Source organism: Elgaria multicarinata, chromosome 4 (genome assembly GCF_023053635.1).
Source record: "Elgaria multicarinata webbii isolate HBS135686 ecotype San Diego chromosome 4, rElgMul1.1.pri, whole genome shotgun sequence".
Taxonomy (NCBI): domain Eukaryota; kingdom Metazoa; phylum Chordata; class Lepidosauria; order Squamata; family Anguidae; genus Elgaria; species Elgaria multicarinata.
In genome coordinates, this window is record NC_086174.1 from 19,765,125 (window position 1) to 19,777,898 (window position 12,774).

At 40.4% G+C, this 12,774-nt stretch overlaps 2 protein-coding genes across 3 annotated transcripts in view; one reads left to right on the plus strand and one right to left on the minus strand.

Annotated features, from left to right (window-relative positions):
- Window positions 1-12,774, plus strand: part of EIF4A3 (eukaryotic translation initiation factor 4A3) — a 428,365-nt gene that overhangs the window by 21,519 nt on the left and 394,072 nt on the right. The window lies entirely within an intron of this gene.
- Window positions 1-12,774, minus strand: part of ATL2 (atlastin GTPase 2) — a 37,852-nt gene that overhangs the window by 2,965 nt on the left and 22,113 nt on the right. For both annotated transcript variants that reach the window (XM_063123895.1, XM_063123897.1), the window contains exons 5-12: window positions 11,670-11,720; window positions 10,227-10,283; window positions 9,034-9,126; window positions 8,658-8,796; window positions 5,610-5,737; window positions 4,659-4,715; window positions 3,972-4,043; window positions 2,592-3,023 (exon numbers count right to left, since the gene is read on the minus strand). In XM_063123895.1, the coding sequence (XP_062979965.1) occupies window positions 2,592-3,023; window positions 3,972-4,043; window positions 4,659-4,715; window positions 5,610-5,737; window positions 8,658-8,796; window positions 9,034-9,126; window positions 10,227-10,283; window positions 11,670-11,720 (1,029 nt within the window). The remainder of the gene's footprint in view (window positions 1-2,591; window positions 3,024-3,971; window positions 4,044-4,658; window positions 4,716-5,609; window positions 5,738-8,657; window positions 8,797-9,033; window positions 9,127-10,226; window positions 10,284-11,669; window positions 11,721-12,774) is intronic.

Genomic DNA, 12,774 nt, shown 5'->3' on the forward strand with positions numbered 1-12,774 from the left:
TCCAGACAGACAGCAGGTGGCAATCTAAGAACATCCTTTTTCATTTCACAGAAGAACCCAGTTATAGAAAAACTAACTCTTTAGGAGTGGCACAAATCTAGGCTCAATAAGGTGATTTCTTGGTGATAAGTTCACCTTTGTAACATAGAGAGACTCAAGGCTATAAAAAGACAGGTTGCTTACCTGTAACTGTAGTTCGAGTGGTCATCTGTACATTCACACATGGGCTTTGTGCCTGCACGGAGCTCGTTTCAGAAACTTCTATAGCTGAGGCAAATGGTTTTGGTGGGAACCCCTCTCCCACCATCCACTGACTCTGGGTCCCCACCCTTCTCCTCAGTTCCTTGAGACCGAATTGCTGGCCTCTTAACCAGGAGAGAAACCACTTGGTATCGACGGCACATTGATATTGACACCAAAGGGGACGGTGGGTGGGTTGTGTGAATGCAGATGACCACTCAAAGAACTACAGTTACAGGTAAGCAACCTGTCTTTCTTCTTCGTGGTCTCTCTGCATCACACATATGGGCGATTAACAAGTTTACTCCCTGGTGGAGGGTAGGTGCAGATCAATGTGCCATCTCAAAATAGAAGACAGAACTGCTTGCCCGAAATTGCAGTTTGTCCTGGTACAAACATCCAGACAGTACTAGCCGCTCTGCATAAGTCCAGGATCGACAGTCACTCTAAAGCTTTCTCCTCACGAGAAAGACAGAAGTTCCCAACGAGACATCCTTTCAGCAAGGCGGTCGAAAGAGAACTGAGGAGAAGGGCGAGAACCCAAGAGTCAGTGGATGGTGGGGGAGGAGTTCCCGCCAAAACCGTTTGCCTCAGCTATAGAAGTTTCCGAAACGAGCTCCGTGCAGGCACAGAACCCATATGTGTGAATGCACAGAGACCATGAAAAAGAACCATTTATACACACTGATGGTCTATTGCCATTTAGAATACAAGAAAGTAAGAGCAGCCATACTGAATCAGGACTATCTAGTCCAGCATTCTGTCCCTGCAGTGGCCAACCAGATACCCCTGGAAAGCAGGCAACTTGAATGCAACAGCCTCCTCCTGCTCATGGGCTCCAGCAACTGGTATTTCAGAGACCTAATGCCTCTGCCACCGATATAGCTTTATCCTCCATTAATCTGTCTAATCCCCTTTAAAGCCATTCAAATTGGCGGCCATTGCTACATCTCGTGTAATCGAGTTCCATATCTATGAAGTATTTTCTTTTATCTGTATTGAATCTTCACCATTCATCTTCATTGAATGACCCTGGGTTCTATTCACTTTCTCCACACCATGCACTTCTATCATGTGTCCTCTTACTTGCCTTGTTTCTAAGCTAAAAAGCCCTAAACACGGTAACCTTTCCTCATAGAGGAGCTGCTTCTGCATCTTGATCATTTTGGTTGCTTATTTCTACACCTTTTCCAGATCTGCAAAATTGTTTTGAGATGTTGTGACCAGAACATTACACAGTATTCCAAGTATGGTCACACCATATATTTGTATAAGGCCATTATGATATTGGCAATTTTATTTACAATTCCTCTATAGTTTCATATTATGGCTGCAGTCCTAACCTATGGAGTAAGCACCACTGAACACAGTGGGACTTAACTCCGAATAAATATGCATATGATTGTACTATAAGACTTTAATCTGAGAAGTTTCATCTCAATATCTTGGAAAGTGATGCAGCAGAATTTAAAATAGTTTTTGATTCGGCCACAAAGCAAGCATTAATTAACTAAAATCTATGTGCAAATCTTCTGATCCAAGAACTAGGAAGCTCTTTGTTGGTCCACTCATGGGACTCTCCTGCTAGAGGAAAGGAAGAACAGGTGAATTTTGCCATTTCCTCCTTCCTGCTTGCAGCCTCCTGTGCCTGGAAAGCTGCTCCAGAGGGCTGGGGGACCCTCTAAAACAGAGCTCCAGGCAGAAGAGGACAATTAGTGAAAACTGTCTTCCTCTAGTGGCAGCCTGTGCTGGAATCCCAATCCCTTCTGTGAACTAAAGAAGCCCTCATGCTAACAGAAGGGACACTCTGCAACCAATATAAAGTCAGTATATCAATATTTAATAACTACCATTTTCCTTCTCTATAGGTGGAACCACATTAAAGGATTCTGAATTAACATCAATTTGTGCAAAATATAAGCCAGGCTGTGCTAAAGTTGTTGTTCTTCTGTGTACTCAAGCTTAATGAATTTTCCATTCAGTGTCATGACTGAAATCATGAGGTACAACCACATATGGATACAGAACAGTAGGACCTTCAAATACCCACCCTCAGAAACACTTACTTACCTTTAAAAGCTTCAAAGTAATCATCTACTGCTTTCCTTGAGAGACTGACTTAATGGAATACCTCTGCTTCCTGGAGGTTTTCAAAAACTTGAAATAATTGGCCACTGAGATACTTGAAGATGTCCTAGATAGACTTCAAAGACTTTTTTCACCAGGATTCTTTGTACTGGTTTGCATGTTTCAGTGTTTGTGCTACATGTAGAATGGGCCTATCTTTGCCCAACAACAGATAAACTGGGAAGTTGCTTCAAGAAAGTAAAACCTCTTAAAGAGATACCCACCTGCTCCCATAGAAGTTCAGCCATCTGATCAATGAGTGTTCCAACTTCTCTGAATTCCCCAGAGTATTTAACATATGCCCAAGTACAAAGGGAGGCAAGCGCTAACCCCAGCACAAGGTTGCACAGGGTAGCTATGGAGTTCATGCCAAGGAAGCCAGTCAGTCCTGAGATTATGTACATGGCAAACATGACAGCAAAGAGAGTGGCAGGAGTACGAGCAGCATAGAAGATGTTTTTGCCATCATTGTGTTTCACAAAGTTTGCATAGATTTCATCGAGCTCTTCTTCAAGCTGGTCCTGGTAGCGGCGACAGAACTCTTCACCTCCCATCTTTTTCACAGAACGGAACTGTTTTATAGCAAACGCCTTAAGATCCTGATGCTTTTGCTCTAAGTCTGCAGGAGCAATGTAAGGCTTATCTCCCCCACAAACCTGTTAAAACAAACAGAATTGGCCTGTCAGGCTTACGTAAGAGAGGATTGTCCTACAAATTACAGGGTAGAACTGCTGCCGAGGTTAGGTACCACTAAAAAGAGTCAGGTGTAGTGGTTAGACTAGGACTGAGGAGATCCAAGTTCAAATCCTCACTCAGCCACAAAGCTCACCTGGTTACCTAGGGCCAGTCTCAACATAGTCTACTTCACTGAGTTATTGCAAGGATAAAATGGGGAAAAGATACTAAGAATGCAACCTCAGGCTCCTTAGGAGGAAAGGTGGCATAAAATTATTATTATTATTATTTATTATTCTTATTCTAAATCTCCTTCAAATGTTGTAGCTGCCAGACCAGTCAGCAGCGCCTTCAGAAAGACGGCTGCTTGTGGCTAAATCAGACCAGTGTATGTGCAAGCAAGGGCAATCAAAGGTCATGTGTTCATTTCATATCACCTTTATATTTAGCACTGAATAACAAAACTAGAGCTATCCAAGGTCCTTCTGGTGTGCTAGGGACTCATCTGGGGGTTGATACAGACTTAATCGTTAACCCTGGTTAAGAGAATCACACTCTTCCCTGCCAGCCCATCCCTTGGAGCTATTCTCCACCTCCAGCCAAGATTCAACATTTTGTCTGCACTAATATTCAACATCGTGCAAACAACCTATGGAATAAATCAAGGTTTGAAGCTCATTTAAACTGCTAAATTCATGAGAGTTCAAACAAAGGGATAATCTAGATTCAAAACAAGTTTGCAGTACTATTTATGTTTGTAGTATTATCTATATTCCACTCTTAACTCAGTTTTCTACCGCATTCTTTATAAAGGAGTTTACTCACTTCATAATATTGTTTTGATGGGGTCTAAATTTAAATTACTATGAATACTTATTGGATTAAGCTAAAAGCATAAAACATTCAGTCAATTCACATTGGTACAATACCTGCTCCATTCCTTTGTTGTAAGAATCTTTTGCTCCAGCTACTGCGGCAAGGTTGTTAGCTTCTGCTGTTGCCTTAAATAAAAAAGATCAACTTTAAACAACTTGGATGAGTCTTCTGTAGTCTTCCATATACCCCAAAGGGATATTAATAAATGTTACTCATTTTTGTCCCCCTAAGATCTTTCATCGAAAGGCAGTATAGATACTGTGAGTGTGTAATTTATGCATATGTATATATAATAGTACAGAACAGCCTCTGCCATATAAAGCTTGCAAGAACATAAAAGCAGCTCTTCTGGATCAGACCAATGGTGGCCAACCAGATGCTCTTGGGAAGGTCATGAACAGAACATCAATGCAACAGCTTCCTTCCACTGCTGTTCCACAGCAGCTAGTATTCAGTGACATACATGTACTATTAAAAGGTATTTCAACATGCAGTAAAACTTGTGAGGGTGGGAGCCCTGGATCAATGCCATATAGTCTATAGCATTCACAAACCAACGTAGATTTTACGAAGAGGTCTGAACAATCAGATTAAAACCGAATGATCTGAAAGGTGGTTCTCAATCCCCATGTCTTGAGACAGATTTGAAATGTCTCTCCTAACTTGTGTTAACATATCCCCCCAAACACTAACTCTTAGCATCATAAGTCCTTAGAAGACAGATGTGTGAAAAACTTTACCTGGAGCATCGACTTAGGATGAGGTAGCTCCTCTCCTTGATATATTTTAATATAAGCCTGAAAATGAAATAAGAATGTTTATTATATAGTCTCGTTTAATTTGATTTAAAAAGCTATGGCTTTACAACACAAAAATCCAAGTCCATTCTTAAGTTTAAATTCAATTAAGTGACACCAATGAGATTGGTAGAGAATTCCCACCAGCGATGTTATCACTTTTCACAATATACAAGATTAAATTTCATACATTCACTGAAAAGCTGCGATATTGTATGGAAGTATGATAATTAATGGTTGGGTTGACTGGGACTAAAGCTAGGTATTTCATAGTATTACATTATGCCCAATGTGCTTTTTCAAAGAGCTTCTATTCACCAAGGGTTGTGTTCCTCACACACAAAATCAAGGGCAGGTAGATTGCACCCCACTAAGCACCTGCCTGCTTTGGCTGATTGAATCTAATCGGTTCTGCTAATCTTTGGGACAAACACTGTAACCACCACAGCCAGAGCTGACTACTATCAAGGGCAGCAGTTTGCAAATGATCCAGGAACTAAATGTATTTGCAACACTCCAGTGACAGCTGGATACCACTTCACATCATACACATACATGCATACACACACACGTATGTAATATGCTAGAAGAGCCATGAGAGGCTCGGCTAATCACTATTCTAAAACATTGTAGGACTGTGAAGCAGGTAGAATCACCTTCTCTATAGCAAGAGCAGAGTTCTGAAAAGAGAAAGATGACAAAGCTGAATAGTAATAAAGTTGTCATCTTGCCTCTGAACATACTGACCATAATGCACAAAGCTGTACACTATTCCAACTTGCAAATTTCCTGGGCCTCATTCACATAACAGGGCTAAGGCCCACATGTCAAAAGATCTTCAAAAGGATTGCTCTATTTTAAAGAACTAATTAATGAGCACAGGTATTTGCCTACCTTAAAATATTGCACAAGGTCTCTACACGTCACCATCGAGCCACTGATCTCTTTTTCTACCAGATTTTCAGGGGCAAGCAGCAATGGAACCAGATTCCGTAGCTCTCTTTTAAACTCTTCATCAATGTCTAATGGAATTAGTCACAGAAAAGGAGTTGCATGTTTGCTGTATTTAACACAAACCTCTTTCTCTTCAGAGTCAGTGGCAGCTTAACATTATTCAAAATACCCTAACACAATAAAACGTAAAAAAATGATAGCCAATGCTGTGGTGTGTGTGTGTGTTTTAAATAAAAGATTGCCAAATCCTTTGCAAAGAGGCTACCCAACAACCAAAGCATTGTCTTCAGTTTAAAATGGTACTTCTGAATCAGAAAACACAGGATAAATGAAGTATTTTTATTGTAACAATTCAATTTAAAAATGCTGCCCACTTATATTTCAGTTCAGTCACAGGTTTTCAGATCAAATATTGTCATGTAATGTATGTCCTACTTGGCTGAGTGTTCTAGTCTTAGAACAGAAGCGAAATGAGTAAAAACTTATCACTGATAAGCCTTGCTTAAAGTGCATAGATTTGCTATTTCAATAATAATAATAATAATAATAATAATAATAATAATAATAATGCAATAACATTAACCACCACCAATAATAATAATGACACCATTTTAAAAATATGCAACTAGTGAAGGCAGCTACAATTTCAAAGCAGATGATGATTCTACTGGTCTCCTTTTACTAACAGAGCCTGGATTGTTTCTTAAAGCCAAGTTCTCAAAGCAAAAGCCAGTTCCAATATGAGAAATCATGATTTTCTGTGAACAAGCAATGGTAAGGCTCTGGCTTATGCATTTCCCTTATACTGTTGTTGCTGTGGAGATTGGAAGATTTTGCTTTTAAGTTCCATCCAATTTAGTGCACAGGAGGCATCCATCATAGTGCACAGGAGGCATCCACTCATCCCACTCTACCCAAGACAGACAATGAACAGTGACCAGACTTTTTGCTTTGGGCCTGCCCTCTCTGGTTCCTCCCAGCCAGTTCTTTTCCAGCTGAACTTTAGATAGCATAGTGATTAAGAAGCCAGAAACAAAGGAAAACAGTTACTTAGGCAGAGCAACCTAGTGAGAGGAAGGAGCTATGCTCAGTAGCCAAGTAGCTAGATGTAGCCAGTCTGGGTCCAAATGTCAGACCAGTCGTTGTGTGAGAAGCTTGGGCCCTAAGGGAAGGAACCAATGAACTGTTTACACCAGTTGAAGGATATGAGAAAATCATGGCCTCTGGGGCTAGAACAGAGCTCTGAGCACTAGCGTTGCCTGTTCTTCCTTGATTTTTCTGAGAACCTTGGCCAGAAGTGGAATACTAAGGAATGCGAGCCTCTTTTCCAAAGAGGTGGAATCCTACAAAGGTAACGGTGGCTAGGTTTCCTTTGGAATAAGCATTGTGTTGCAGTGTTTTAACCAGAGTGAACGTCTGATCACTGTGGTTGCAACAATGGAATGGGGCACATAAATCATGGGATCCTATGTCAGATGATTCTCAGCTGAGGCTGATCCAAGCAGAGTGCACGCAAACCTGCGTAGTCCAGTTCTGAAGAGCATCTGCCATAATCTTCCCCAATTTACTGCATTACATGAGGGCCGGTTGCCAAAAGGGGAGTTGTGTTGGTGTGGCACACACAGCAGCTTTTGCTTGGACATAACAGCCCCCCAATAGAATCCTTGCAATCTGAATGAGTGACTCCAACAACTGTTCTGAATTGAGTGGGTTAAGTGCTTTACATGCAACAGTTTGGGTTCAGACAACTCTGAATTACTGACTGTTCTTTTTCCTTTCCAGCCAAGAGAAGGAAAAACAAACACTCTGGCTTAATCTACACCAAGCAGGATATTGCACTATGAAAGCAGTATATAAAAGGCAGGAGCCACACCAAACAGAATATAGTGATATGAAAGTGGCATATGGTATGTGTCAATGGGCCCCAGCAGTTGTCAGTGCACTTCAATACTGCTATAAAGCAATAGTGTGGCTCCTGTCTTTATATACTGCTTTCATAGTGCTATATTCTGCTTGGTGTAGATTAGGCCTCTTTTTCTCCCTAAAGCAGAGAAAAGAAAAACTGGGAAAGGAGAGCAGACAAACTCCAAGGGTTTGTAGAGTTAAAGAATAGGAACAGAAAGTAAAATAGTAAGAGGGCTAAGAAAGTTTGTTGAAAGGGAACCTAGAACAAGCTCTATCCCAGGTGGAGGCAAGGAACAAACGAGCTGGGAGGAGCCACATAGGCCAGGCTGAAGGCTAAAAGCCTGGTCACATGTTCCTTGCTTGCCCTGGGCAGTGGGAGGAGTTAACCCACAATGGAAATCTCCACAGATTTGATGGGAACTGTTGTTTGTTTAAACTATTGCTAATGAGAACATGCTAGGATCAAACCATGGTTTCAGATCCTGGCCTTGTTCTGCAGATACAGAGACCATGAAGAAGTAGTTTCCAATGTTCTCCTTATGGCTGCTGAAAAGAGAGAGAGAAAGTGAGCCGGAGGCTCTCCATGGCTCATTAATAGTGAGGAGCTGGGGTTTCCCTGTTATGTCTGAACTATGCTAAACTGTAGTTACGCCTGACAACTTTGAAGCTGAGATTGAGAGCGCTAGGATGCCTATTCTATAACTTAATGGAAAATATCTGTTTCAGTATTCAGATTTCAGTACCAACCTCAAAACAGTATAGCCCCATTTTATTTATTATTATTTTTAGGCCACCTTTAAGGCCCTCTCAATAAAAAAAATCATACAAAGTGGATACAATAAAAATAAATAAGTACATATTCAATAAGTGCATAACACCACAGTATTTTATTACATCAATTGTATATTTGACTGGAGAGCTCCAATAGAATTAGTATTATCCTCTTTCTCTTCAATAAACATCTTATTCTTTCCAAGAAAGTTGATTTGTAAATGTAGATTTAATTGCATGTCAGTTTACAACTACCAATCACTGCCTGCAATGCACTCACAAAGTCAGTAATATCAATAGAAAATCTCCTACCATTTAGCCTCCCATCAAAGGTTGGGTTAGTTGCAACCTTAAGACCAGGGTGTGGCAACAGGAAACAGCCAAGATTACTGAAACATGAATGAATATGCTTCCTTACATTCTGGAGCTCTTCATGCTGCTGTAACTTTACCTAGGAGCAACACATATATTTTTTTCAGAAAACAAAAGCAGAGTTTCTACGAATCATTCTGGCACCTCAGATAAGTAGTACTTTATTATGCAGAACAATAGAGCTGACCTAATCCAAAAGTAATTACTCATGGGTTCCATTTAGCTCAGCTAAATAATTCTCAAGGAACAAAGTCTTCATTGCCTAGAAACATGATTTTATTTGTTCTTACATGTCTAAGTACGGATTGTAGTTTACCTGCAACCTCTTTTCTAGAAATTCTTGTCCTCCTGTTAAGCCATATGAATGTTCATAAGGATAGCTCCAGTCTCTAATTAAGAACATTAGTGTCTAGATAGGAAACACAGAAATAGCAATTAACCATCATCCTGGCAACCAGAAAAACGTATTTCTGGAACTACTGATAGCAAAGTGGTCATTACTAGAAGTAGTTCAACAAATACATTCAAATCCAAATACAACTGGTATCAAAATAGCACAACCTAGCCTCAGTTTAACTAGTTCTACTTCAGCCATTCCAGAAAGATTTGATATATTATGCATACCGACATATCTGAATGGCCAGATTTGAACTTAGCAACAGATTAAGCCAACACTATAAATTCTAAAAAGTGGCCTGTAAATAAGCCAAAAAGTTACTAGTCTGCATAAAAATCTACTAGCCTGCGAAGAGGCTAGTAGCCTATGCTTCCACGCTGGCCCCTTCCTCCATGACCAGGATGGAAACACAAGCTTTTAAGGCTAGTAAAAGGCTGGTGGAGGAGGGACTGGTCGTTTTGCCCCACTCCAGCCCCATGAGCCTCCAAGCCTTCTGTGTTGGCTTTCCTTCCTCCATGATTACCATGAAAATAATGTGGGCTGGCAGAGACAGAATGGAATTATCTGTCCCACCTCTGTTAGCCTACTCACTCATCTACATAGAATTCCTGGTCAACTATAACTACTAGGCAAATCGTTAAAAACAGGGCTCTTATTAAAAAAAAAAGGAATCCAATGGAATGAAGACACATCATTGCAGCTAGTTGAAAATATGTATAGTTGTATTCTTTGAAGTAGCCCTACTTCAGAGAATGCAATTACTTTTCCCCCCCAACATCCTTCGATTTTATCTCTTCATTCCATTGGGTTATTTTGCCTGCTCTCCAGTTTTGTTTGACCCTGTTTTAAGTAACACATGTTGTGGCTAAAGAGGGTCAGCTTTTTACATCTAATGAACAGTACAATCATGTCAGGGAGCCAGGGAAATACACGGCGTCCTGATGCGCATGCACTATATAAATGTAAGGTTAAGAACTGTGTAGCATGATCGACAGACGTGAGCACATGGTATAATTAATGTTTACCAGCTTCTACTGTAATGTATGAAACTGCTCTAAGATAAATACGCATGCAAAAAGTAATAATTGTAACGGTAAAAATAATGTGATTACCTGAAATGGCTTTTGGTAAATTTCTTCCATAGCTAGCCGTCCATACTCTGTAAACAGCTATTAAAGGAAACTATTAAGAATGCATAGAGAGAGTACAGAAACAAATAGCACTGCAATACATACTTACACTTTAAAGTAGTTCAGTATTGGATTTCAAATCCCTGTTTATCAAGTTAGGCAGTTGCACTGAGCAAAGTTAGGAAAAACCTGATATTCTAACCTATTAATGCCTGTAGTACAATGTTTCTTCTACTTCTAGAATCTTAATGACTCTCAATGCTAGTGATATACCTGAAGATTCCCAACTGAAATCTTCCTAATTGTGTCAATAACATGACTGTTATTCAACGCAGTCACTTTATAAGAAGAAAATAAAAGATGCCTCATTAGCGTTTTTGGGTTGCAATGCTCTGGAATTCTGGCATTAAGAAGCAACATTTCGCTTTAAAATTTTAGAAACAGAAAAATAAATAGAATAGCTCACCAAGTAAGAAGTTTTTGCAATGGTAGCCTAATCTGAACGTTGCTAGTAGTTACTACCAGGTGCTTAAATGACATGAAATGGATACTTGAGCAGTGGCCAGTTCCCCACACCGTTTGGTGTCAGAAAGTTTTGGCCATGTTGTCTAACGTGGGCAAAATTTAAATGAATGCCTAGTGAGATAGATTCTGTACACAGATGGGGTGTGAGTTTTTGGTGCTGACTACATAGCCCTAGAACTGGAGAGGAGAAGATATTTGTAGGCAAGAAGGATTGTGCAGAGGAGCCATGGAGAAAGAGATAGTAAGCCCAATGGGAGTGACACTTCTGCTCTTAGCCTCAGAAGACTGTTACAAGTTCTCCTGTGTAGTCTAAAGGCAACAAACAGAAGTTGCGTTTACACTGAACTCCTCTGCAACCATCAGCGCCATAACTCATTACAATGAAGACATTATTAGGAGTCTAATAGTGAGCAGGGTACATGACAAAGTAAAACTATGTTATCATAGTTAGACAGTATGCCAAAGTCCATCAATATGAGTGATTTAATATCTCGGGTTCTATATCAAACAGGCATAAAATTATAAAGATTTTCAGTGTATTATTTGTGCCGTTTTATACAATCACTACAATAAAGAGGTTATTGTTCTATAGCGTTTCAAGCTACTTTTTTTTTTAGTGGGAGTGATTCATTAAGAGAGCATTTAGATGAATCAGACCCCAATTACGATTAAAAGGGGGGAAGTGGCCCCAACACTGCAAATTCTACCCTCACATCAGGAGTTGAGCCCACTTCCCCTGCTCCTAGAATTAGCTCCTTCACCCCACAAAGAACCTCTTCAGGGAACCTCCAGAAGAGAACACCTGAGTGAGGGAGGGGCTGTCAAAAGACCACCTTCCATGTGTACGAGGCCCACTAACTGATAATACAATACTAATTAATAGTTGGAGGCTATATTTACCTGCAAATGCTGAAGATCATCTTCTTGGATGTTCTGTGATAAGTTGTATACCTACAAAACATGGTACTTTTCATGTAATTTGAAAAAGTAATTACAAACTACATCAGGCAAGGAAACATTAAGTCAATTACTACCCAAACTAATAATCAAGGATTTGGTTATCCTGTCCTAAACCCTAACTAGAACATTTGACAACCAAAGTAGAATGGCACTTTAGGAGGAAAGCAAGCATTAATATGATCCCATTAACTTCCTCAAGTTCTATCTTGAGCAAGAAAATAAGACATGCTTTCCTAACAAGGCCATAGAAACAAAGAATCAAAACCAAGCTGGTTCAATTTGTTAACTAGGTAGACAGAGCCATGTTGCTAGACATTGCATAGCTGGTGAAGACAGCTGCCCTGATCCAGAGAAGCAGATCTGGGTACATCATTTGCTTAATTAGGAACTGTGGGCATACATTAGATGCCAGAGCTCTAAACCCTCACCAGCTTACCAACGGTGAGCATCCCCTGCTGGTGAGCTCCACTGCAACAGTGGCCAGACACTTCCCTGCTCCTCTGTGCCCAGTGGAACTGAATACCACCAGGTTGCACCACTGATAGTGGCAGAAATGGTGCCTGAACTTGTCTCTCACCTCAGAAAGGGGGCCAAAGCCAAAAAAGACAGAAAGCCAACAATCAGTGTAAATGCTTGCTCAGCTGCAGAACGAACAGGGCATCACTGCAACAGCAAATATAGCAGAAGCAACAGCTGTCACAGCAGTCACCTTAGCTAACCTCATGCCGAGTATAGTGCAAAGAAGGGTCAAATCCTTTCAAACTCAGGAGGCGGGAAGAGGTCTCTTCCAACTGTACGGCTACTTATATCATGCCTTTTTCCACTGGTATGTGTGCATGTGCATACACAGAAGCTTATTAAATTCCAGTGGCCCAGTCATGTTAGTCTACTGTAACAAAACAAACCATGTGTGTATTTATATGTGCTGAGGGTAACATCCCATGCTCTAGCCCATAGAAGCTTCTGCCATAATAAAGTGGATTTCTTTAAAAGTGCCACAATACTTTGTTGTTACTGTTTGAGGTATGTAGATTAGAACTCTGTG